Consider the following 23,860-nt stretch of genomic DNA (forward strand, 5'->3'; position numbering starts at 1 on the left):
TACACTTTTCCTTGAGCTAATGCTACAGACAGCGATATTCTTGTAGCGAAAATAAAGATCTTTTGCATTTGAACACACGTCATGGTCTAGTGTAGTCTGACAGGTTTGAACTCTGATCCTTGACCTGTTGAAGCCATGGCTATGCTCGGTGGCAGGACATTCAGAACGACCCGCAGTTCGCCATCGTAAACGAACCTTTCAAAACGCAAGCCAACAAGGGAAACTTCTTAGAGATGAAAAACAAGTTCCTGGCCAGGCGGTTTAAGGTATGTTGCAAATAGAGAATATAAGTTTGGTTTCTTTTCTTTTTGTTTGTTGTGATATCCGTGGTGGAGTTTAATTTGGTTTTCACTGGGGCTTTTGCAGTTATTTTACACTCTTTGTCTTGCGTTGCGGTAGGTCATTGTTTGACTGCTAGCTCTTTTGTTCTGCATTTGTATCATAAGTATATACTTCTGGGTTTTTTTTGGGCTTGCTTGTTACTCTACCTTTTGTTCTGCTGTTTGTTTGACTCCTGCCTAAAGATTTGATCTCTACACGTTGACGCGTCAGAATCGCCAACCTGAATATGCTGACACGCATTCTTGTGAAACAGCCTTGTCTCATTGTTTTTCCTGTTATTCTTTTCATGACATGTTTCATATCCTTTTCTGTACATCCTCCTTTTTCTTTTCTCAGCCTCCCTCGCTCTCTTTCGGTCTCTCTGTCTTTTTCTTCACTTACATAATTCTGATTGCATTGAGCAACCGTAGAACCGCCGTTATTCCAGTGGAACTTCTTTTAATTGGAAGCTGGTGCTTTCTCATGCTCATAAATCACTGGAACAGTTCCTCATTCCAGATTACATTTTTCTGTCAATTCTGTTCAATAAATTTCTTAATTCCCTATTATTTTGTGGCCTCTATCGCTTTCCCTCAGTCTAGCTTTAGTTTTTAAATCTGTTTTCTTTATTCTCTCAGCCTCTACACTTTCAACCATGACTCGTCTTCTGAAGCAGGAATTTGAGATTATTTTTATGCTTAGATGATGTAATAAGAAGGTTACACTACCGTTCAAAAGGGGTCAGTAATATATATATATATATATATATATATATATGCTTTTATTCAACAAGGATGCCTTTAGATGATCAAAGTGATGGTAATTTATGTTACAAAAGATTTCTTTTTTTTTTTAATGCTGTGCTTTTGAACTTTCGTTTCATCAAAAAATCCAGAAAATATTCCAAATAAATATTAAGCAACTGTTTTCAGCATTGATAATAATATAAAATGTTTATTGAGCGCCAAATCAGCATATTAGAATGATTACTGAAAGATCATATGACACTGAAGACTGGAGGAATGACTACAACTTTACCATCTCAGGTTAACAGTACTTCTTTAAAAAAAAATATATATATATTTATATATACACACACACACACACACACACACACACACACACACAGAGAGAATACTATTATTTAACATTATGACGTTTTAACAACCAGTGTTGGGGGTAGCGCATTACAAGTAACTCGAGGGACGTAATTAATTACTTTTTTCAAGTAACTAGTAAAGTAACACATTAATTATTAATTTACAAGAAAATATGAGTTACTTTTTCAAAAAATTAAATTAAAGTGTTAATTTGTCTTCCCATACTGGCAAGTCTCCTGTCCCCATGTTTGGACAAATCAGAGTACAGATTTGTTGTGTGCTTTGTGTGAACATAATGTAGTTCTAGAATAAATGTAAATGTTCATTAATTCATACAACTCGCAAAAAAACTGATTAAGTATTCATCAAAATGAATTAAAACTGAAATACAAAATCTTCATCAAAATGAATTAAAACTGAAATACAAAATCTTAAATAACACATTATCCCATTTTATTAACTGATGTCTTTGCTGCCGACCTTTGATGATTCAGTTCATCCATACTAATAAGCAAAAATGATTTTAGATAAACTAACAATTGTGCTTCATTGCTGAAGAGTGTTGAACCTTCTTCTATTGTGTTCTACTGTACAGACGTGAATTTACTTTTCCTTCAGCCTGAGGTTTATTCATTACACGTTTTTGTGTGAAAGGGCTTTTACATGTGCTATAAATAGAACTTATATTAAAAACAATCAAGCCCTGCTCATATTTAAAAAGTAACTAAGTAACGTAATTAGTTACTTTTTTAGGGAGTAATGCAATATTGTAATGCATTAATTTTAAAAGTAACTTTCCTCAACACTGGTAAAAACATTATTATTTTACTGTATTTTTTATAAAAATGCAGCCTTAGTGAGCACGAGAGACTTGGCTTGAATCTTACTGACCCAAAAGTGGTGTTTATATAGGTATGTACCTCGAAGTTGGTATGAATAAAATAGTAACATAAAATACATAGAAAATATAATATATGCCTTTTAAAGCACCATTACTTGAGCCATACACATTTAGATGGTCATCTGTAGCTGCTGTGCCACTTCATATAGTCATTGGGTTGCCTGAACAACTAGCTGACTAATTTTGTAAGAAAACAGTAATTGTAATCACTCTCTCTCTCTCTCTCTCTCAGCTGCTAGAGCAGGCCCTGGTGATAGAGGAGCAGTTGCGTCGTGCTGCATACCTCAACATGACCCAGGATCCAACTCACCCGGCCATGGCCCTGAACGCTCGCTTTGCTGAGGTTGAATGTCTAGCCGAGTCCCATCAACATCTCAGCAAGGAATCACTCGCAGGAAACAAACCTGCCAATGCCGTGTTGCATAAGGGTGAGGAAATTTGTGTTTGCGTGGGATTTATCTCAAAAATATCTTTAAAGGGGTCATCGGATGCTACATACACTTTTACACGTTGTTAGAACTGAAATGTGTGTTAGCAGTGTATGTACACAACCACCCTATAATGATATAAATCCACCAAGTGAGCTTTCATCAGTCCGTAATATAGAAAAAAAGCAGTCAGCATTTACTCCCGACATCTGAGCTGCTGAAGATGCAGTGGACTACGTTTTATTATTGAAGGGAATATACCATCGGTCCACCTAAATGCGTCTATGTTTGAGCCAGGGTCATATGATGCTAAAAAGAACATTATTTTGTGTATTTGGTGTAATGAAATGTGTTTATGCGGTTTAAGGTAAAAAAAAAAAAACACATTATATACCACCTACTGTACATTATTGTTTTCCTGAAATGTGTCGATTTTTACAAAGCTTATTGTTCTGAAAATTGAGGTGTGCTCTGATTGGCCAGCTATCCAGTTCATTGTGATTGGCACAATACCTCAAGCATGTGATGGATATGATATGCCATTTACCATACTGTGATGCCTGGTGCGACGAGACAAAAACATTCAAACCCATTAGAAACGAGGCATTTATTGCATCGGATTATAATGACTATAATGCATCGTGCCACGTAAACATAAAACCAATCGGAGAAACGACAAACAACAAGCGCTACTCTACACTGCTCAGAACTCGGATTTGAAACATCAGTGGCAAATCCTTTAAATATGTAAACGTACTTACAGACTTTGAGTCAGAACAGCCGGCATTGTAGTCTTCTCTCCCAGGATCAGGAAACAGTCCCCCATAAAATGTGCTGCACACATCTGAATATTTGGGTTGAATTGTTCTGCTGCTGTGTTGTAAATAGAACTCAACCACTTGTTCTCTTTTGGAAGCCAAACAAAGTATTTTTGTTTTTGCAATGAAACACACAGCACTTCACAACATGGTGGCAGCAACAATAAAGTTACACATTTTTTTCTTTGCATGAACATTTGGGCGGCATTATGCAAATCTTCCCACACGGTGACGTAGACATATGGGTGTGTGTTTGAATGAGGCATTTTAGGAGAGCGTGGAAGAGTCTTAACTTTTATAAAAAATATCTCTTTGGATTTGAGTCTTTTATTCTTTGCAACTTTAGGGATCTTATCTATTCACAAACAGCTTGTAACACTCCAAAGAGAAAGGAAAACTTGACCCCTTTAACGAATCTTTGCAAATCTCCTTTCCTAATAATGTGCTAATTAGCAAGTTTCAGGATTAATCAGTCTAAAGTAAACAGTCCCTCAAAGAGCAGCTCGGAAGAGAGGGGCGGGGTCAGCAGAGCTCATTAACATTTAAAGGAAAATGCTACAAAATGGCTTGCTCTGAAAAGAGGTGTTTTTTTAGACTAACATTAAGACATTGTAACCAAACTATGGTCCAGGCTTTTCATCAAGACCCTAAAGAATCATATCAACTTGGGGAAAATGGGCATCTGATAACCTCTTTAAATGAAAAATGAGAGGGAATATGTGTGTAACTCAGACAAAGTTTGCTAGTGTCTTGAGGGTCTGATAAAAGGCTTCTGAATAGATCCAGTGGGACCAGTGCTCCTGCCAGCTCTGATATGGGAACAGTTCAAGAACGCAAGGCAATTTTATTGTCCTGGAGTTTTCTCAAGCTTGTTGTTTATTCTGTACCGATAAACCATTTATTGGATACCAGTTCACTTGGCTAGTCACTCTTATTATTGTCTAAAATTGCTGAGAGAACTGCTAATAAATTTGACTTTTGACAGTCAGAATCCATTATGTCACTTTCAGTTAGCTTTCTGAACTGTCAATTCGCTTTCAAAACCAATATTGATAAAAAGTTGCCTCTATGATAAGATATATATATATATATATATATATATATATATATATATATATATATATATATATATATATATATATATATATATATATATATATATATATATATATATATATATATATATATATAGTAATATTTTGAATTTAATAATTTAAAAAGTTAACTTTTATTTTTAGATATTCAGGTTTAATTTTAGGTTTAAATATTTCATTTGATTTATTTCATATTGTAAGTTTTAGTTTTAGTAATATTGGCACTGAAACTTATTCTATTTAAAATGTACGTTTTTAATCTAGTATTCATATTTCATTTTATTTGTTTTATTTAAATTCATGAAAATGTTTTTTTTTTTCAGTTGCAGTTTTACTTTTAGTTAACAGTAACAACACTGATCAAAATCTCTTCAAATAACCGTTTTGAAAATATTTAATCTAACTGATTTCAGATTTAATGAATTTCAGAGTATTTGGTAGAGAATATAATAATGCTTCACGCTCTTTTAGTTGTTCAAGTCAACATTCCTAAAGGAATAGTTCACCCAAAAATGAAATTTTATGTTTATCTGCTTACACCCAGTGCATCCAAGATGTGACTTTGTTTCTTCAGTAGAACACAAACCAGGATTTTTAACTTAAACCGTTGCAGTCTAAACCAAATCCTGTCTGCTCCTGTTAGTTTCTACAAAATTGGCATGTTGTAATTATAGACATTTTTGTAGTTCTTAACCAACTGGAGGAGCTTCTGAGTGACATGAAGGCAGACGTAATGCGGCTCCCAGCCACACTCTCTAGAGTCCCGCCGATCACAGCCCGCCTGCAGATGTCAGAGAGAAGCATCCTCAGCAGACTGGCCAACAAAGGCAACGAGACACACACACCACCGGTAAATACACAAACACATATAAAATCTCATTTCTACTGTATATGAAACTTCTTGAGGAAAAAAATACTTGAAAAATCATACTGATAGACAATAGTGTACATACACTCTTCTCACGTGGCAAATCCTCAGGCTTTTAAATAGTTACCTATTAATATATTTACATTTGTTTTAAATAAATTATAAATGTATTCATGCTATTGAAATATATTTATGATGGCTGACACTGAAATGAATTAATAAATAAAATAAGAGTAAATATGCTTCCATTTGTTGCAGCCATTAATAAAATTGTGCAGTGTTTCAAAATAAATCTTATACATAAAGTTTGTATTTTTTTAGCTGCTTGAAACTAAATCTCTTTGTTTCTCAGGTTTATAACACACACACACACACTCTCTCTCTCTTTCACTCTTCATCTAGCCTATTCCTCCAGGCCCGTACGCCACCCCACAAAACTACGGCCCTCCCTTCACACCTGCACCTTCAGCGGCTCTCACTCTGGCAGGGGCCAACTACAACCAGATGCCCCCTGGCGCTTTCATATCAGGTCAGTTTTGCTGATCCATCCCCAAAAAGGCACCCAAAATCAGCCTCCATTGATCTGATTAACTCTGATTACTCTGAACCATTATAAAGGCTTTTCATCTGCACTGATGAAAAAGCATATCAGCTTTTGTTAACTGCTCATATTAAATGAGGTTTGATTGCATGCAAAAGCACTCGAGGTAGAAAAACTTAATTTGAATTTTAGAAACAGTCTGTGTTGTGCTGTTTATGTGTATATATGGTATAATTGTCTGAGCTTGTTTTTGACAAATGGAAACAAAAGTTCTGCGATGTGGAATTCTTAACCTAAATTTCTTAAAAGACAAAGTTGAATTGAAATCTGTTTTGACCAGCTGGGGGTACTGATGTGTGTTTGGTTGGTTTGAATTTGAAAGGCAGATGTGCTTGCCATCTGTTGGTCATGGCAGTCTCAAAATGTGAAAACAAAGTGCTTCTTGGAAGCAGCTGTGGATTAGAGCATCTTCTGGATGGTGAAATGGTGAAGCTAATTTTACTGGATATTAAATTCCCCTATCACAGCTTAATATGCAGAGACAGCTAGACGTAGGCCATTCATAGGTTGATTCTGCCAAAAATAAAAATAAACACTGTGGCACTGTGGTGCTATCAAAATATTGCTCAATAAATTTGAGCATCCACTGGCATGAGCTGGGGGCAGAGTTTGGCACAGATGGAGAGGGAAGTGTTCTGAAAACCTGTTTGCAAACAATCATTATTCTTGCAGTTCCTTTTTGGTGACAAGTGATGAAGAATGTAAAGAGGTGTAACTATATACTCAACAAAACAATACTGATTTTTCAACAAAAAAAAATGTTTTATTAAATTGGAATTTATTGCAAGAAAATCTCTCTTACTTTACCTACACATTGCACAATTGTCCTAAAAACAGTTGTTCAGATTGAATTGGTATTTCAGCTGATCAAAGTCTTTTTGATTCATTGAAATTTTCAGTTCAAAAGAGTCATATGCGAATCAGACTACACCAGTGTTAATTTAGTATTATTTATATACTTATAGATATTTTGAAATGTTTTTTATTTTTTATTTTAATTTTTAACTTTAGTATAGTTTTTAGTTATTTTATATTTGATGAAACTTTTTAGTTTAAGTTTTTAATATCTAATATTGATATTTTACTTAATTTCAGTTTTATTTCAGTTACCAAATGAGTTTTTAATAGTTTTAGTTTTTAGCAAGCAGTGATTTATTAGTTGATAAATGGACAGCTCTTTATAACCTTACAATCTAATTAATGTGGCAAAATCCTCATGATTCAACTTTCCTCTAGTTTTCTGTTTAGTTTTTTTTTGTGCTTTCTCTCTCAGTCTATTTGTGTTTATGTGGGCGAGGGCGTATATGTGGGTGTACGAATGCTCTATTTCACAATTAGTTGTGAGGTCAGTGTATGAGAGGCCGGATTTGACATTTGGTATGTAGTTTCTTTATAAAGCACTGATTATTAAAAAAGGTCTATCAGTTATCATACCTGGAATGATTTGTGTTCCACAGATTTCAGTATTTAGTATTTTCAATCGTAAAAAATGTAATCCTTACTCAATATGTCACTTCTCAGAAATGCAGGTACTGTACATGTTCTGTCCTAAGTGAAAATAAAATACACTAACAGAAGTCACACTTTATATATTCATATTTCTGCAAATATATGATTCTGGTTAGCACACTTAATTACAACTGATTTCACGTTCTCCATCTTTAGTCCAAGAGAACAGATTAGCCCTGCCAGTGAGTTTATTGTTTCAATATTAGCTCTGTAACAGCATATGTCTGCAGGAAGCATTAAGAAAAACAAATCTAGTTGTTTTTGTTTGCCGTTTTCGGTTTATTCTTTCAGAGGCCATCGTCCTGACTGTTTTTACCCATACAGAGTCGAAAGGGTTTCTGGATTGAGTGTCCTGATACCAATCTTTCTACCACAGCGTCTAAGGGAGGCATATTTTCTTGCCATAGTGCTTTTTCTGAAAATGTCATTACATTTATCCAGTACCTTAGCCCTGCCAGAAATCGCTCTGCCGAGGGAAATTTTTTTTTTTTTGCTTTTCTACTAAGATATTTTTAAAAGAGTAAAAAAAATATATATAAAGAAACACAAATGCGCTTGTGCCTTTACACTGTTTTTTTTAAACCCCCTGGAGGCAGAACTAGACTCTCGCTCGCTCGCTCGCTCGCTTGCTCTCTCTTTGTCTGTCTCTCTCTCTTTCAGTCTCTGTCTGTCACTGAAATAGCCCCAGACTTCAGATCCTGGTGGGTGCAGAGGCTGATTGAGTTTGTTGAGGCTGTACACGCCGAACCCTCGCCTGGCTAAAAATATGCCCCACTTGGGGCCCGTTTGAACCCTCTGGTCCCTGATTAAGACAACTGCGGTGACCCCAGTTTAAACCGAGCCAGGGAGCAAGATGAAAACAGCATGCCAGACTAAACAAAAAATCTGAGAGAGAAAGAGATATAAAAGAAAAGAGAAAAATGAAGGACAGACTGTGTTGATCTGTTTAACGTACTCCATAATAGGACATTTTTTTGGCCCCAGTCAGACATCTCTCTAAAAGACAGAGAAAGAAGTGAGAGGGAGGAGAGAGACAAAATGGAGTGTGAGCTCCGCTTTGCCTCTGTAGAAAATCCTATCGCTCTCAGTCATTCTTAAAGTTGTCAGAAATAAAGACCTTGGCGAGCATGTCTTGTTTTCTTTAAGTCATTGCCACTTAAACTCTTACGTTTTATATGTCATGAACTTTATGGAGCAAAAAGGTTTAAGACACATTATGTCAACACGAGCAAAAAATGCCCGAACCGCTAACATCTATTTTTTTATATATTTTTTTGCCTTGTGAGAGTTCAGTGCGTCACTGCTCTTGAAGCAAGTGGATATCCTGACTCTGGCTTTCGGGATTATTCGTAAGAGCGGGAGATACAAAACGTTTTGAGAGAAGGCATTCTTCCAGCCTCCTGCCTACAGTTATGTTTTGGTTTTCTCAATATTGAGGACTGATGCTATGCCACTGATTGACCGCTCCCAACCCCCCCAGTGTCTACAGTCTGCCCCCTTTCTGCCTCCACAGAAGCTCCGTCCTGCCTGAAGACCAAGGAACACGACGTGCTGCAGCGCCAGAGGGTGGTGGACCTGTGGAAGGACGGCAAGTCGGAAGGGTCAATTGGGCAAGAGCTTCGCATGCCCAAATCCACTGTGCACAGCATCATCGTCAAGTATCGACTCAGCAACACGGTGGAGAACCTGCCACGCAACGGACGGCCCAAAAAACCATGACCTGAAAGAGGGATGGATGGAGGATGAGAGGGATGAAGCGACTGTAGAATGTGAGGGGCAGAAAGCCTAGAGAAAAAAAACATGATTAAACTAGACAGCATTGGAGGCTACAAAGAGGTGAAAGCATCTGAAAATACTGTAGCCGAGAGCATATTGTAGCAGGTTAGGAAGAGCTGCTGGACTTCTTGAGAGAGGATACTCTTCAGTCAACATGGTTAATAATAGATAGACAAAATGCAAATGAGAATGCAAAAGAGAGAAATGAAGTAGGAAAAAGAGAGCTGAAAGGAGAGCCGTGTGGATGACGAAAACACAGACCTCTTCTGCCCTTTCCAGCACTTTTTTTCTCTCTCACACTCTCTCTCTCCCCTTGCCCCCTCCATTCCCTTCCTTTAATTTGTCGGTCCGAGAGAAGTCCCAGCAGATTAACTTTTCATTTGGCCAAAGGAGTGAAAGCGCACGTTTAAGTCCCCGAAACCTTCCCTCCCTAATTCCACCACAAATCACTATTCCTCTGCATCAATTTATACAGTATCTCTTTCTTTTAACATTTCTCCACTCTCCTTCTCTCTCACACGCACATGCTGCCTCACAAAGTCAGAAGAGAAGGATTCCAAAGAAGCCAGTTTTTCCAAAATACCACTGTCATTAATACCCCGACCCAATCAAAACTGTTTTGGAACTGAGGCACAGTGGAGTGGAACTATCTTTATCCTGGAAACTGCGGGCCTCTCGAAAAACTCTCCAGCCACGGACTCTCTGCGTTCCTAAACCAGGACTGTGCAATGTTAAACTGGCTTGAAATCACTCCATATACATGAAGACTGACTCTTCATCACAGCAACCTGTCCAGTGGTGTGATATCTGCACCTGATGTGAGGTTAGATCTTCCAGAGCTAACTTATTGAAGGAATGCACTGATCCTGGGTCAGAAGACCTTCGTTCTGAGCGTGCACACGATTCAGTTGGTCTGACCAAATTCCTGTGCTGTGCTAGAGCCAGATTCAATCCCCAGCAGGACGTTTATACAGTACATGACTGTTGTATGAGAACTCCCTGCATTCTACAAAAATGCACAAACACTCCCACGTGTGCACAACTCATGCACGCTTGAGAGCCACTTAAGTAGCTCTGTGTTTTCCACCACATGGTGTGTTTTGTTGTAATGGCAGTTGAGTGTGCGTGGTCTTGCAGTATCAATGAACTGAAGCTGATTGTGCATATGTTTGTGTTCGGGTGTGAGTGTACTGTACGATTGAAGATTGAAGGGCTGCTGGTGTGTGAGTGATTAATTGTGTGAGTGTGCTGGTTGTTTGGATAGGCTGGGTCACTGAGGCCAGCTGCCATGTTTCTGCATGTTTTTCTGGTTTATGGAGAAGTAGAGAGGCTGGTGTGCAGGAGCAAAACTGGGTGCCCTCAGATAATGTTTGGTCAGAGAAAGTGGCATACAGAGATGGTTGAAAGGCAGACAGTCTGAGAAAGAGATCTGAATAACACTTTTATGGGCGACTAGTGGATATTTTGATTTAATGTGTTGATTTTTTTCTTCATTTAATTGGGATGAAAAAGCCTAATTTATTTTCTGTATTTTATAAAAGCAAGTTAATTAAAAAAAACTGCATATTAAAGGCTGTAAACACAAATATAGATGTATAAAAGTCGGCTTTACTAAATACAATGGACAATAAAATGAATACAATCAAATATAAATGTTACAAAAATCAACTGTTTACAGGAACACAAACATTTCCAGACATAGAGTTTGGGGTTTAGTAGGGTTCGTTTAATGTTTTTGAAAGATGTCCGTTATATTCACCAAGGCTGCATTAATTTGATATATCATTCTAATGTGCTGATTTGGTGCTCAAGAATAATTTTCTTTGTTATTATCAATGTTGAATAGTTGTGCCGCTTAATATTTTTGTGTAAACACTGATGCATTGTTCACACTATTCTTTGAACAGAAAGCTGAATAGAACAGCATTTATTTGAAATAGAACTTTAAAACATTATAAATGTCTTTAATTTTAATTTGATCAATCGGCATTATTTCTTTGTAAATATATATCTTACTGTCCCCTTACTTTTGAACAGTATTATTGTAACGTGTTATATAATATATTTTTCTTCTGAATAGGTTTTCCTGTAAAGGACTTTTTATATTTATATCTCATTAGAGTTACTGTGCTCTGTTAAAAATATTTGTACTGGTGTTGCATGTATTTCAATTACATAATTAAATTAGATATTTAAAATCCAAATTTAACATACAAAAAAAATTATATTTCATCAAAATGAATTATTGACCTTTTAAGTAAAACAAGGCCTAATTAATAGATAATGATAGTCTTGTTTTAGATTTCATTTGTTTTTATCATATTTAATATTCATTATTATTGATTTGATCATTTAATCATTAAAGCCCTAGATATAGAGGCAGACAGCCTGGCAAGAGAGAGAAGAAAAAAAAAACTAAAAGAAAGAGTCAGTCTGAGAGAGTGAATTGCTCTGAGAGGGACAGAAACACACGGTCTGAATGAGACATTTTAAAGTAGATAGACAGTCTGGTTAAAAAAAGTAATCTGAGAGAGACCGTCTGTGAAAAAGAAGCAGTGAAAAAGGCAGTGAGACAGTCTGTGAGAGAGACGGATAGTTCCAGGATTGTTGATTGTAGAAGCAGAGAGTCAAGTCACTCCGAGATCTGAATCTGAGTAATGAATTATTTTCCTTGGCTCACGCTGGAGGAGTATGCAGTACAACGTTCAGAGATATGAAAGTCACCCAGCGGGTTTCTAGCTCAGCATTTCCCCCTTGTAAAGAGCCTCAATGCATTCCAAGCTCTCTCCAGACGCGTTCCCATCTGAAGGCCATGCATTCTTCTTTTCTTATTGCATGTTTACGAAACGGTGCCAGTCTTAATCAGATAATTGAACTCGAGCATTAGCATTAGCCTGTTCCAGTGCACACATTTCTTTTTTGCACTCTCCAGAACATTAATCTCAGCCAAAACCTGCAGCATAACAAACATCTCTAGCGTTATTGTCCTTGGAAGAACTTTGGTTGTGTAATTTTGAGGAACACATGCCAAGAAGGATTGTTCCTTTGAAGATCTTGCAACTGTTCCTCGGTTCCCTGCATGTTTAGGCCTGAGACAAAACAGGTGCCCCGAGTGCACAGTCAAGGTGGCTGTCAGTCACCTTGTGTTCAGGATATTGTGCAACAAATAAAATAAATTTTGGTTTTGAAAAGGTATGCAGTTCTTTAAACCAAAGGTAGTAAATGCTATAACTCCAATAACAGAATAGAATAGAATAGCAACATATTCGCATAAACATCTTGAACGTCAGTAAAATCTTCCAATCTCATGCAAAACTCAGAATTGTGCAGATTCCTGTTGAAAAGACTGGATTTCGCCCGTGATATTTCGCTGAGCAATGGTTAACGTAACCGTAATTTTATATTGTAGGTCATTTATAATCATTTCATGCGTTCACTAGAACACGTACAGTACTGTATGTACTGTCTTAGAGGTTTATATATGACTCGAGTCATACTGTGAGTTTGCAAAAAATAAAAAAAAACTACACATACAGCAAATGAAGCTAAAACGTTTCAAACACTATACACTCACTATGTGCTTGTGTGTGGTGATGAACTAAAATGCTCAGTACTGTTGTCCTCACATATATCGTTTTATAGAGGATGAGGTTTTGTATTATTATTAGTATTATTAATACTACTGTGTATGGTATATAGTACACTCTGACTGTATGCAAGTTTACCCATTAAAGGATGTTAACAATGGACCTCAGTGTGGATGTATTTATTTATTTGTCTGTGGCTAGGTAGGGATGTGCTATCACTTATTAGTAATGAAAAATGTTTATTGGTTGATTTGGGATATTTAATTGTGCATGATAATTTCCCCTATTTTTACATTTTATATCACCATTGATGGCGTCTATGCTGGTAACTACAAGTCAATCTTTAAAAATGCTTAAAATTAGTGACAGATCTTTTCTTCCATATTGTTACTTACAAACCAGGAAAAATAATTATTGGAAAAATGAACGAATAAGAAAATGCAAAATGGGTCTTGGTTCTATCCGTTGGATTTAAAGGTGTTGGGTGTATATACACAGATGAATGCTTCACTGTCAGACCAATAAAAGATAAATTTACAAAACTGTACATTTCATGTTGAATTTGATTGTGATATTTATCTCAAAATGATCCTCTGTCTTTTAAACTTTCAGTTCTAAAACGACTGAAATCCTGAGATTTCTTTTTAACATCTGTTAATCTTTGTTGATCTCTTGTTCATGTTGCTTTGGATAGAAGCTAAATGACTGCTTTCTAAACAATGTTAGGAAAGCCAGTGGGTCAAATTCACCCATAATTGTGTACAAGTCTTCAAGTATGTCATCTACACACATATTTTTCCCTGAATAGTGGATGATTGCTATAACAGGCATGATGGGCATGAATACTCTGCAATGACAGCATTAAAGATGACTATTAACCAGATTTATGGATGAATCATGACTTCTGTGTGAAAACATTCACGCATGGTTTTTTTTCCCGCACAAATATGTGCATATTCACAGTTAGTGAATGAAACTTAATGAGAAAGAAAAAGAAAAGAGGAAGGAGAAGTCAGCCGCTGAGAAATGGAAAATGTGAAACAATAAAGATTAGAAGGTCAGATTCAACTTTCAACTATAATTAGTGCACAGATCATTAACTTCCCTTACTTTATGTTTCCCTACAGTGCTGAACGGACCTCCCATGTCGGTAAAGAAAGAGAGGGAGGCAGAGCTTCTTATGGCACGGAGGGAACAGCGCAGCGGGGAGGTGATCTGCATCGACGACTGAATTCACACACACACACACACACACACACGCGCGCTGACTCAGTCAAAGGACATCTGCATGCAAATGTAAACACAACTATTCCTAAACGCATACATGCACACATGCACCTGCAGTTGACGAGCGAACAGACTACCCTCAGTATCACGGCAGCACTTTCACGACCCCTCGAGTTACAGCTACTCAGAATTCAGCAGAGCTTAGGCTCGCCTTTTGTTATTTCCTCCTGTACACATACTGTATGTGCGCATACACACACACACACACACACAAATATTTCCTTTCCTCTCATAACTATCTGTCCCAAATCAGCTTCACATTTCAGACCAGTCCACACGCTCACATTCATCCCCTCGCTAGCGCCCCTCGACACAGACATGAAGCTGCATGTATGTGGAATAGCTTCACATTACCCGCGGTGATATGTTTTCCGACAGCATGCACCTCACAGTCCACGGTTTAGTCAAGTGCACTGAGCTGTGCCGACTCAAGCATTGTGCAATCTTTTTAGCAAACCCTCATCGTAAGCTAGCGTGACTGTTTTCGAGAGGCCGTGCACCATCAACAAGCTACAATCTTACACCACTCTTTAATGTTAATGCTTTAACAGAATTGTTCGATCCTGTCATCATTTACATTCCAAACCTTTAGGACTTTCTTTCTTCAATAAAACACAAAAGAACTGTAGAGATTTTGGAAAAACTTTGTTTTTTGTTTTTTGTTTTTTTCGTCCACACAATAAAACGTCAGTGGGGTCCAAAACAACACCGCAAACCTTTGACTTTTGTTGAATGGTCAGAAAACACATTTTTCCAGAATATGTTTTCTTCCACTGAAGAAGGAAGGTCAAACGAGTTTGGGATGACATTGATGGCAGAAATTTTATTTTAGAGTGATCCGTACCTTTAAGAGGATTTGGGTGGTTTGGGAGGATATACACATATTTTTACATAAAAAAAGAAGGGGGGAAAAATAACAGTACCCTGGTCTGGTTTCTTCATCTTTAAAAAAATAAATAACAATTAGTTTATAACCTACCACGACAGTAAGGAAGTAATGTATAATGTTCGATTAATACAGTATTGGCTGCAGTATTGTCTTGGGATGAAAAGACAAGTTTAGTTATGAAGTTTTGTTTAGCCTTATATTGGGACATCAAGCATTGATATGTAGAGTTCCCTGCCTTTTTAACTATGGACCCTTAATCTTGTGTTACGGTGAGGTGAAGAGGCTACGAAAGCATCTTCAAACCTCCATAATAGTGTTAAAGATTGTTACTGAAGCACGTTTGGCAGTCCTACACTTTCTAAACTCCTCTTTCACTCTCTATCTCTCTCTCTCTATCATCCCCCCATCACTTCACCCTCACCTTCTTTCATTCAAACGAATCGCTTGCATCTCAGTCCTATCCACATTTCTACTCGTTTTTACGAAGCTCTTTGATATTGTTTGCGTATTTAAACTAAGTTTCATTGTGTTCTCTTGTTTTTAACCTCGTTATTATTACAGCTAAGATTAATGTTGTTGCTCCTGATGTTGTCCTTGATTGCGAAGCTTCTACCAAATGAAAATAATAAAACATTGATGCATTGTATGTTCGGTCCATGACATTTCTCTATACCGGACCTCTTGTAATAATATTCCACAAAGAGGTCAAAAGGATTTCAGATTGATTGATATATCATTGCTATCTAACGGACATTGCTTATATCTAGATTTTGGCCTTGCAAATGCAAACGAATAACTTGTATGCAGTGGATCACATGAAATTGAAAACATATGAATGCATATATTCAAATCAGCAAATGGAATTCCTTCCGCAGTGTTTCTTTATGATCTTTGGCTTCTATAAAAGCAAGCCTTGTGATGTAATCGCCTTATATGGTAATACAAGTGTAAAGGGTTAATCAGCTGATGTGAACTCTTGTATATGGCTGCAGTTGAACTATTCCTAGCTAGGCCTCAACAGTTAAGAGTTGAAATGTTTTAATTTATTTGCCCTTGTGCCCGGTATGGTTCTTCTGTTGAAACTGAAATATTGTTGATTTCAGTGCTTGGTATTATTTGGGAGAGTTGTGTCAAATCAAGCACTTTCTGTCCATTTTTCATTTCTGTCTTTTAATATTTTTTTTTTTTGTTGTCAGTCTTTTTTTGTTTTTGCATTTAGTTTCCTGCTAAGCGTCACTGGGTCAGTCAGTCAGTGACATTGATGTGATCGACATTCTGCACACTGAACGGAACATGTTAATAATGCATCTTTCTCTCTTTTGTTTTGTTTGTAATAAAATACAAATTCAGATTAACACTTTCTCTTTTGATTTTCTTGTTATCAAGTACAGAATGTTGGGAGAGTTTTGTCGATTCATATGCAAACATTTGCAGAAAAGCGACACTTATAAGCCGGTTCTTTTTAACTCGCAAACTGACTCCCTCACAGATCCACAAGTCCAGGAGCCATAAATGGTGAAAAACTACACACAAAAAGAGCATTTCGGCACACTGAAGGGAACAGGTTAATAATCTTCTCGACTTTGGTTTAAATGAAACATGCCAGACAAATGCTCAAATGTCTTAATATTATGTCCTGTTTGTCTTTTGGCTTTAAAAACATACAGAGATTACATTTCTTGATAACATCTCAGTGCCCATAAATGTGGGAACCCTTATATCTTCAACCTGATCAGATCTTAAAAAAAATATGCCCATCAAACAAAGAAACACTCTCTGTGTGTGTGTGTGTGTGTGTGTACGCTCTCTGTCACCTCAGATTCACACGTTTACTCAGAATCTGACTGTACTTCATCTAGACCCTGTCAGGTTTATCTTGGATGTTTTAAAAGCAGAAACGGTGCTGCTGGCCAAATGTGGATTTTATGCGAGGAGTGAACCCAAACAGATGAAGAAGAAAAAACTGAGTAGACAGAGGGGAAGGAATGGGGCTAGAGATCAGGGGGGAATAAGCACATGTTTTTCCTCAAAGTTTTTTCAACTATTTGCTGCAGATTCAGATACAGGAAGTGAGAGTCCAGAAGCAAGTGGAAATGAGAAGGTTTGCAGGGGTCCACATGAGGGTTCAGGAAATACAAAGAGGAAGCCGCCTGTGTTATTGGGAAACCCATTTGGGGCAAAGTGCACGGTTGTAATTTCCATTTCAGATTTAATTGACAGTATTGACAAGATTTGCGAAAGGCTTCAGGAGCTCTAGGTCAGGTAGACATTGACAGATTGGAGTCACCAGTGGTTTCATACATTTCTAACTAGTGAGATTAAATGAAATTACTATGGTGTAAAATTCTGTTACTTTACCTTTCAAAAAAAACATGAAATTGCACGTTAGATAAAAATAAAAGGCATACTGTGACTTTTTAAGAAGAAGGTGTGCCATCCATGCCATCAACCTTCATGCCATATGTACACAGTCCACTTTCAGTAACACAGTACAGTACACAAGATACATCATCTGCTTTAATAAGTCACTGCCTTTTCATCGATAAATATTCATATATGTTTCATATGTCACAGTGACAGTGTGTTTGGAAACTGACACGTCAGGCAACAACAAAAGTAATGTTTCCTGTATTATCTGATGCATATTTAGTCACTGAGTTTTCATAACGACCAACCAAAACCTTCATTTTTCTGCTCTAAAACCCATCCAGTGGTAAGGCAGTTGAGGAACTAGGGCAACTCTGTTTTGGTCCAGCCAAGTAACCAGTGGTGAAACCTCTCATGCTTGTAGTGGCCTGCAATGCTGCTGAAAATTCATCGTCCTTCTGGTCAAACTGGTTATGCCAGTATATAAGCCAACCACGCTGCTGGAGCAGTGTCTCTGGTATGCTGTAATTAAATGCTATATTTATATAGTAGAAATTGTGCTGGTTTGCGTTTAATAAGGCATTTGAGGCCAAACCGACAGAGTACCAAATGATTCTCCATAAATTGGTCCAGCAAGGCAAGTTGTGCAGACATTAACATCCAGATGACATCGTCATGGAAGGGCACTTGAGTTCATAAAGAGGTCATCCGTGACCATTACAGTCTAAATTTCCTCTTTTAAGGCAACGCCAGGTTTAAAGAGACAGGTTTAGGTTAGGTGCTTTCAGGCCAGTGATCTGTGGAAAACTATAAGACTATTTTGTTCATACAGCTGAGGTGTCTGGAAAACTGTCCGTGCCGCTAGTTAACTTTGAAGAGGCCAAAGTAGTGTTTGCCTGACATCTGCAGACTGAAGGAAGCTCCGGTGACCGCCTTCAGCTCGGCGCCCTTGTTAAGGCGTAGGAGGCCAGAGACCTGGCAAGGCTTTAGGAAGTGAAACTTGTGGGAGCCAGACGCTGGTGTGGTTCCGTACCCTTCGATGCACTGGAGCAAAGGGCCTTTAGGAACAGACACCTCGAGCTTCACGTACTGACTCTGGTTCTCGTTGAAGTGTACCTGGTGGTGGAAATGCAGAAATGGGAATGTTATGATGAGACACCAATTCAGAGCAGGAGACATAGCAAAAGGCTTTCAATGGGGAGCAGAATAAATGTTATGACTTTTGATTTGATTTAACAGAAACTACAGAATAGGGCTTTTCACACTTAAAATAGTTAACGGGTAAATGGAATCTTGTTTCACGTTTCACACTGCTCATACTTTACCTGGGGTTAATAGTTAATCCTGGGTATTCTGTACTAAACCCTTGGTTAATGTTCTTATTTGCATATTTGCAGTGTCGGTGGCATTGATTGGATGAATGCAGCATATTCCTCTATTCACATGAAGGGTCTAGCACTGCTCATCCTCATATACTGCAGACTATACTATCAAGTTTTTCCTGAAAGGATATTTTGAACTATAAAGGAAACAATATTAACAGTCTCTTCGTTGCTCCAAGTTACATGTTTTCTGTCACCATTTTTCCATGGTTTATCCAGGGAAGGGTTTCATAACCCCAGGTCTATTTATCTTCATCCTCTGTACAAAATAGATATAAACTTTCAAATATGAAATAGAGAAAATAGTAATTTTTCTTTATTAAATAGTTAAATTGAATTTCTTGGAATTTCAATTCATTTGAATTCTACTACCTTATAATTCAAATGGCAATTCTGCATCCCGTTTGCGGTCTCAATTATTAAGTATTATGTTTATTATGACCAAAAGGGCACTGCAATTTTGATATACATATGTATATGGCAATGCACCTGGAAAGTATGCAGAAAACTTGTTTAACTCACTTGACAGTACAGGAAGTAGACGCCGCTGCGCTCCACTTTGAAGGTCCCAGTCGTTGGATTATAATCCACCGCTTTGCTCATATTCAGCTGCTCCTCAGTCCATCCTTTAATGACGCCCTCACTGCCCACTAGGACACACACATCATTAGAGAATATTCCATACGACACGTCCTGTTAGAGAACATTCCACATATATATTCTCCCAAATAACTCACCCTCTTGGAAGGAATCGCGGGTTACTGTTAAAAATTAGATATATATTAGTCCGGGTGGAATAACAGCAGTTGGATTTTTCATTGTTCAAATAAAATGATTCGCAATACTGTTCACTTACTCTCAAAATGAGAGGCCACTTTTCGTCCGTTTCCTTTCCTCCCTCCCGCTTGCAAGATAAAGACAAAAGAAAGGCATGTTTTGGAAAAAGAGACACAACTCGGTGGGATGCAGATAAGAGTCATCCACGTGGAGCTCCTGCAACTTCCAGCATTAAACAGCTGTGCAGATGCAAACATCATGGATTAATCTAGAATCATTTATACACCAGCCGAAGTCCTGATTGTCAAAGCAGATGGGGAAATATTTCCTTTCAGCTCTGCTCTACACTTCTCCTAGCCTTTGTTTTCAGTAACAGCACTATGCATGGTATTTTTTATTTTTTTTGCTTTCACCGCACCAGCTGGTTCCAGTCAACAAAGAGGCAAAACTTTGAAAAAAATACTAAAAAATAAGGCATTGCAAGAAAAATGAGTCGTCGGCTCTTTCTTAACCTTTCTCATGCAGAAAATAATCTTCCTATGAAATTATACAGATTAACAGCTATGGCTACTGTTCAACTAAATGCAGTAATTCAAACAAACCACCTTGAGAAATGTTTTTTTTTTCCCTTTAGCCCTCACCTCAGGGGAGCTGCCTGAACCCCCGCTAGTCTGTCAAAATGTGCATTGACTGATCACCTAAGTCTCAGACTTCAAAAGGAACTTACTTCACAGAAATGGTTAAAACGACTGTTATTCCTGGCTGACTGTTTTAACTTGAAGCCGTGACTGTCCCTAAGGGGCACTATTCTGGGCTAGGAAAACAACATATTTTGAGGAATGATTGTGGATAAGCATTTTGGCCCTGAAATCAGACAGCCGTCAGGTGTCAGCTGAAGACTTGCGGCTGCTTATTAGACTTCTGAAGGTCCATCTGTTTCTACACTAATGTTTATTTTGTTGATCTTTTTGGTCGTAGTTCAAAAATTCAAGGCAGAACTAAAGTAAGTCTATTGCTAATTAAAGCTATTTCAGTGGAAGGGGTCACTTGTTTTAGAATGCTGCTAAAACCGCTGTGCCCTTGCAGTCCTCATACCAATTGGTTTTTGCCTTGTGCGTGTCCATTGAGCTCAAACCTGTAATTTCTGCTGTCATTCAGCCTGCTGCCTACTGTTTCCTGTTGCAGCTTTTGGAAACACATGCCCAATGGTTTACCCAAGGTGCCTTGGTGTCCAAAATAGTTTGGCCTCTGTAAATATTGTGTGCAACGACCAAAGAACATCTTTCTGCAGCTGCAAAGGCTGCAGGTGATCCAAGGCTTTCTGACAGCTGCTGTCATGTGTCAGTTTTATGGCTATGCATTTAATAGTGTTTTATACATCCCCTGCATTTTTGTAATCTCTATGGTTTTATTCAATTTCCTTGAAAGAGTAATCTGTGATTGTTATAATGGATAGTCTGCGTCTGAATCTGTCACAACCGCAGATCATTTGTTCAGCGTTTACTAGTCAAGTGCTTTTAATGGATTTCAATAACTGGCTTCATGCCAGACATTATGACATATGATGTCCTTCAGTACCATCTCTGCGGAACCTCTGACTCTCCAGCAGGTCGCGTTTTTCCAGGATGAGCTGGAAGATGGCCTTGCGCTGCATATTCACCTGCAAGAGTGAGAGAAGAAAGAATAACATTTTTCATTGTGCTTAACAGCTTTTGCAGACAGATCTGGGAGACAGACTCAACCAGAGTTTGACTGGGCCAGGAATGGAACCTAAATATGTGTGTCAAGTACGAGCAGGTCACTGGGGAGAAACACTGCTGGCTTCTATTAACTGCCGTTTTGTGGCTAACCTGTGCAGTAGTCATAGCTTTTGAAATAATAAAACCCAAGCTGGAGGCGTTCCGGAGCGCACACACAAACAGTCACCAGAAGACTGGCAAACAGGTCAACCACTTCCCCTAAATGAAATCCGGTAATGACACCTTGTAGGTTGCACCCACCCCCACCCCACTCCCTTAATCCAATACATTCTGCAAATGCTTGTCTGTTAAAGGGAAACTTTAAGTGGAAAGAAAAAGCTGACAAACAATGTGACAGGCATGTGAATGCTTTGTCAGCAGTTTAACAAATGTCTGGCAACAGAAACCGCGGTTGTGTCTATAAATGAAGTAAGTACCTGTCCATCTGGACTTTCAGTCTGCTCCAAGCAAAGTGCATTTGGACCTACACTCAAAATGGCACACAAAAACTGTACTGTGCCATAAAAAAAGTTAAAGTCATATGCAGAGTTATTACCATATTGTTGTTGTTGTTTTGTGTGTGTATTTGTGTGGGTGAAATATGGGTGAACTCTTGTGAGATATTGATGGCAGAATATCACATAAATGCCACTGTTGCCAGACCATAACTGTATATTACCAATTAATTGTCTGTATTTTAATTCAGTAACACGTTTGTAATTCTGTAATAAGTAAACAAATACTAAGACCGATTCTCAAGTGTTTTCGAATCACTAAAGAGAGCCGTCTCACTAAAGTCCGGTAGTCACGCTGTATAATTGATTCCTGTATAGTTGATTCCTTAAAAAGAACCGGATCATAAGAGTCATTCGTTCGGGAATCGTTCTACACGAGTCACTCTGAAAGGTTTGATTCCCTAAAAAGAACCGGCTCGTAAGACTCGCACACTGGTCACGGTATGATTCGTATTCAGGAACAGTGTAGGGCGCTTGGATAGTTGCGCAGGAACTCTCTCAGATTCAGAACACATTAGTACTGCGTTCCGTCCACCCTGGCGGAAGAACGGGCGTTCGAGCGCACTTAGTTATAATAACAACAACATACTCATGACAAAGTTACCCATTTGTATCTGAGGGCAAGCTAAGACGCGAAATGGTAGCTTACGAGTTGCAAATCATTTAACCGTATTACACAAATGCTTCCACGAGACCCGATTCTTTAAAAGGCAATGTCAATTGGCTTCGAAACGCCCTCGTGCCAAGTAGTCTAAGATTTCCAGTAAACTGCCCTAAACAAGGAGCAAAACTGGCAACAGAAGCATCACACTTGGCAGCGACTTTAGAAACTAAATAGGCCATAACTCAGCACCCCGCGCGCAAAGTCTGGAAGGATCATAAAAAAGCGTCCCGCAGACCCCCAGCGGTGCAGCAGCTGTATGTTTGTATAATCAAGTGCCTCGAAATTATATGATTACATTCTTCATGATATACCTCCCCCAAAAAAGGCTTGCAAATGGCTTTTATGCACATGACCTCAATAACCTTATGATTAAAAGAAAGAAAACGGCATAATTGCAAAAGCACTGCATGATTAACGAGAAGCGCTTTGACAAATGCGCTTGGGAATGCATGCATGCGTCTAACGTGCGCTTGAAAGACAAAAACCAGAACAAATGGGCCACCGCGTTTACCTGCTCTAAGCGCTCCTGCAGAGTTTGGAAAGACCTCGACAGGTCCCGCGTCTGTCGCATTGTCCACACTGTAAATATGGCACTGCACACAGCCAGGGACAGCGCGAGCACGGCCATGAGCGACCAGACCAAGCGCAGTGAGCGGATCCGTCTCCTCTGAAGAATTAACTGCATTGTTGCGCACACGGGTGGTTTACCGTTCTGGAGCTTCCACATCGATCATTCTGTCCATATTCCACGAGAACATCTCTGAGCCTCTCTGGTAGGTCCCATGCGCGAGAGCTTCTCCAGAGCGCAAATGCAGCTGTTGCAGCGCGGTCAACGCAAACCTGGTTGCAATCGTTGCGAGATTGACCCAGCAAATCAGTCGCCGCTGGCAATGCTTTGGTATATGGAGAACTGTCTGTGTTTATTGCATAAACTGGCCCAGTTGGAACAGCAATATTCCTCTCATTCCTGTGCAGAGAGCTGACAGTAGCACAGCAACACTGTGGGTTTTGGATTTTACTCGCATCTTCCAGAGACCTGATTCTGTGGCACGAGTTCCTCGTGTTCTCTTTGACAAATAGATCTCGGTCTAGTCCACAAGAGGTGTCATTTCAAAGCACTTCTGCGTCCATGTGCTCAAGTATGCACTGCAGGGAAGTGAGTCCTGCACAGTGCACAGCAGTGGAAAACAGATTTCCTTCACCCCCCACCCCACCCCCTCGTGCGGTGCCAAGTATT

The 23,860-nt window shown here is 38.5% G+C and overlaps 2 protein-coding genes across 7 annotated transcripts in view; one reads left to right on the forward strand and one right to left on the reverse strand.

The window, feature by feature from the left end:
- LOC128017202 (chromodomain-helicase-DNA-binding protein 3) overlaps positions 1-16,534 on the forward strand; it is a 46,077-nt gene extending 29,543 nt beyond the window's left edge. For 5 of the 6 annotated variants that reach the window (XM_052602465.1, XM_052602467.1, XM_052602466.1 and 2 more), the window contains exons 36-40: positions 134-266; positions 2,555-2,750; positions 5,349-5,512; positions 5,933-6,059; positions 9,154-13,165. In XM_052602465.1, the coding sequence (XP_052458425.1) occupies positions 134-266; positions 2,555-2,750; positions 5,349-5,512; positions 5,933-6,059; positions 9,154-9,359 (826 nt within the window). In that variant the 3' untranslated portion in view covers positions 9,360-13,165. Of the gene's footprint in view, positions 1-133; positions 267-2,554; positions 2,751-5,348; positions 5,513-5,932; positions 6,060-9,153; positions 13,166-14,130 lie in introns of those variants that run through there. The other variant, XM_052602469.1, reaches the window with a different exon arrangement.
- An 834-nt stretch (positions 16,535-17,368) lies between these two features.
- Positions 17,369-23,830, reverse strand: LOC128017204 (tumor necrosis factor ligand superfamily member 12-like). The gene is made up of 6 exons (XM_052602471.1): positions 23,135-23,830; positions 21,284-21,365; positions 19,785-19,832; positions 19,666-19,689; positions 19,451-19,578; positions 17,369-18,662 (listed from the first exon to the last, which is right to left on the reverse strand). The coding sequence occupies exons 1-6, from the start codon at positions 23,348-23,350 to the stop codon at positions 18,408-18,410; spliced, it is 753 nt and encodes a 250-aa protein (XP_052458431.1). The 5' UTR covers positions 23,351-23,830; the 3' UTR covers positions 17,369-18,407.
- Positions 23,831-23,860: the final 30 nt, after the last annotated feature.

The sequence above is a fragment of the Carassius gibelio genome, chromosome A7 (genome assembly GCF_023724105.1).
Source record: "Carassius gibelio isolate Cgi1373 ecotype wild population from Czech Republic chromosome A7, carGib1.2-hapl.c, whole genome shotgun sequence".
Classification (NCBI taxonomy): Eukaryota; Metazoa; Chordata; class Actinopteri; order Cypriniformes; family Cyprinidae; genus Carassius; species Carassius gibelio.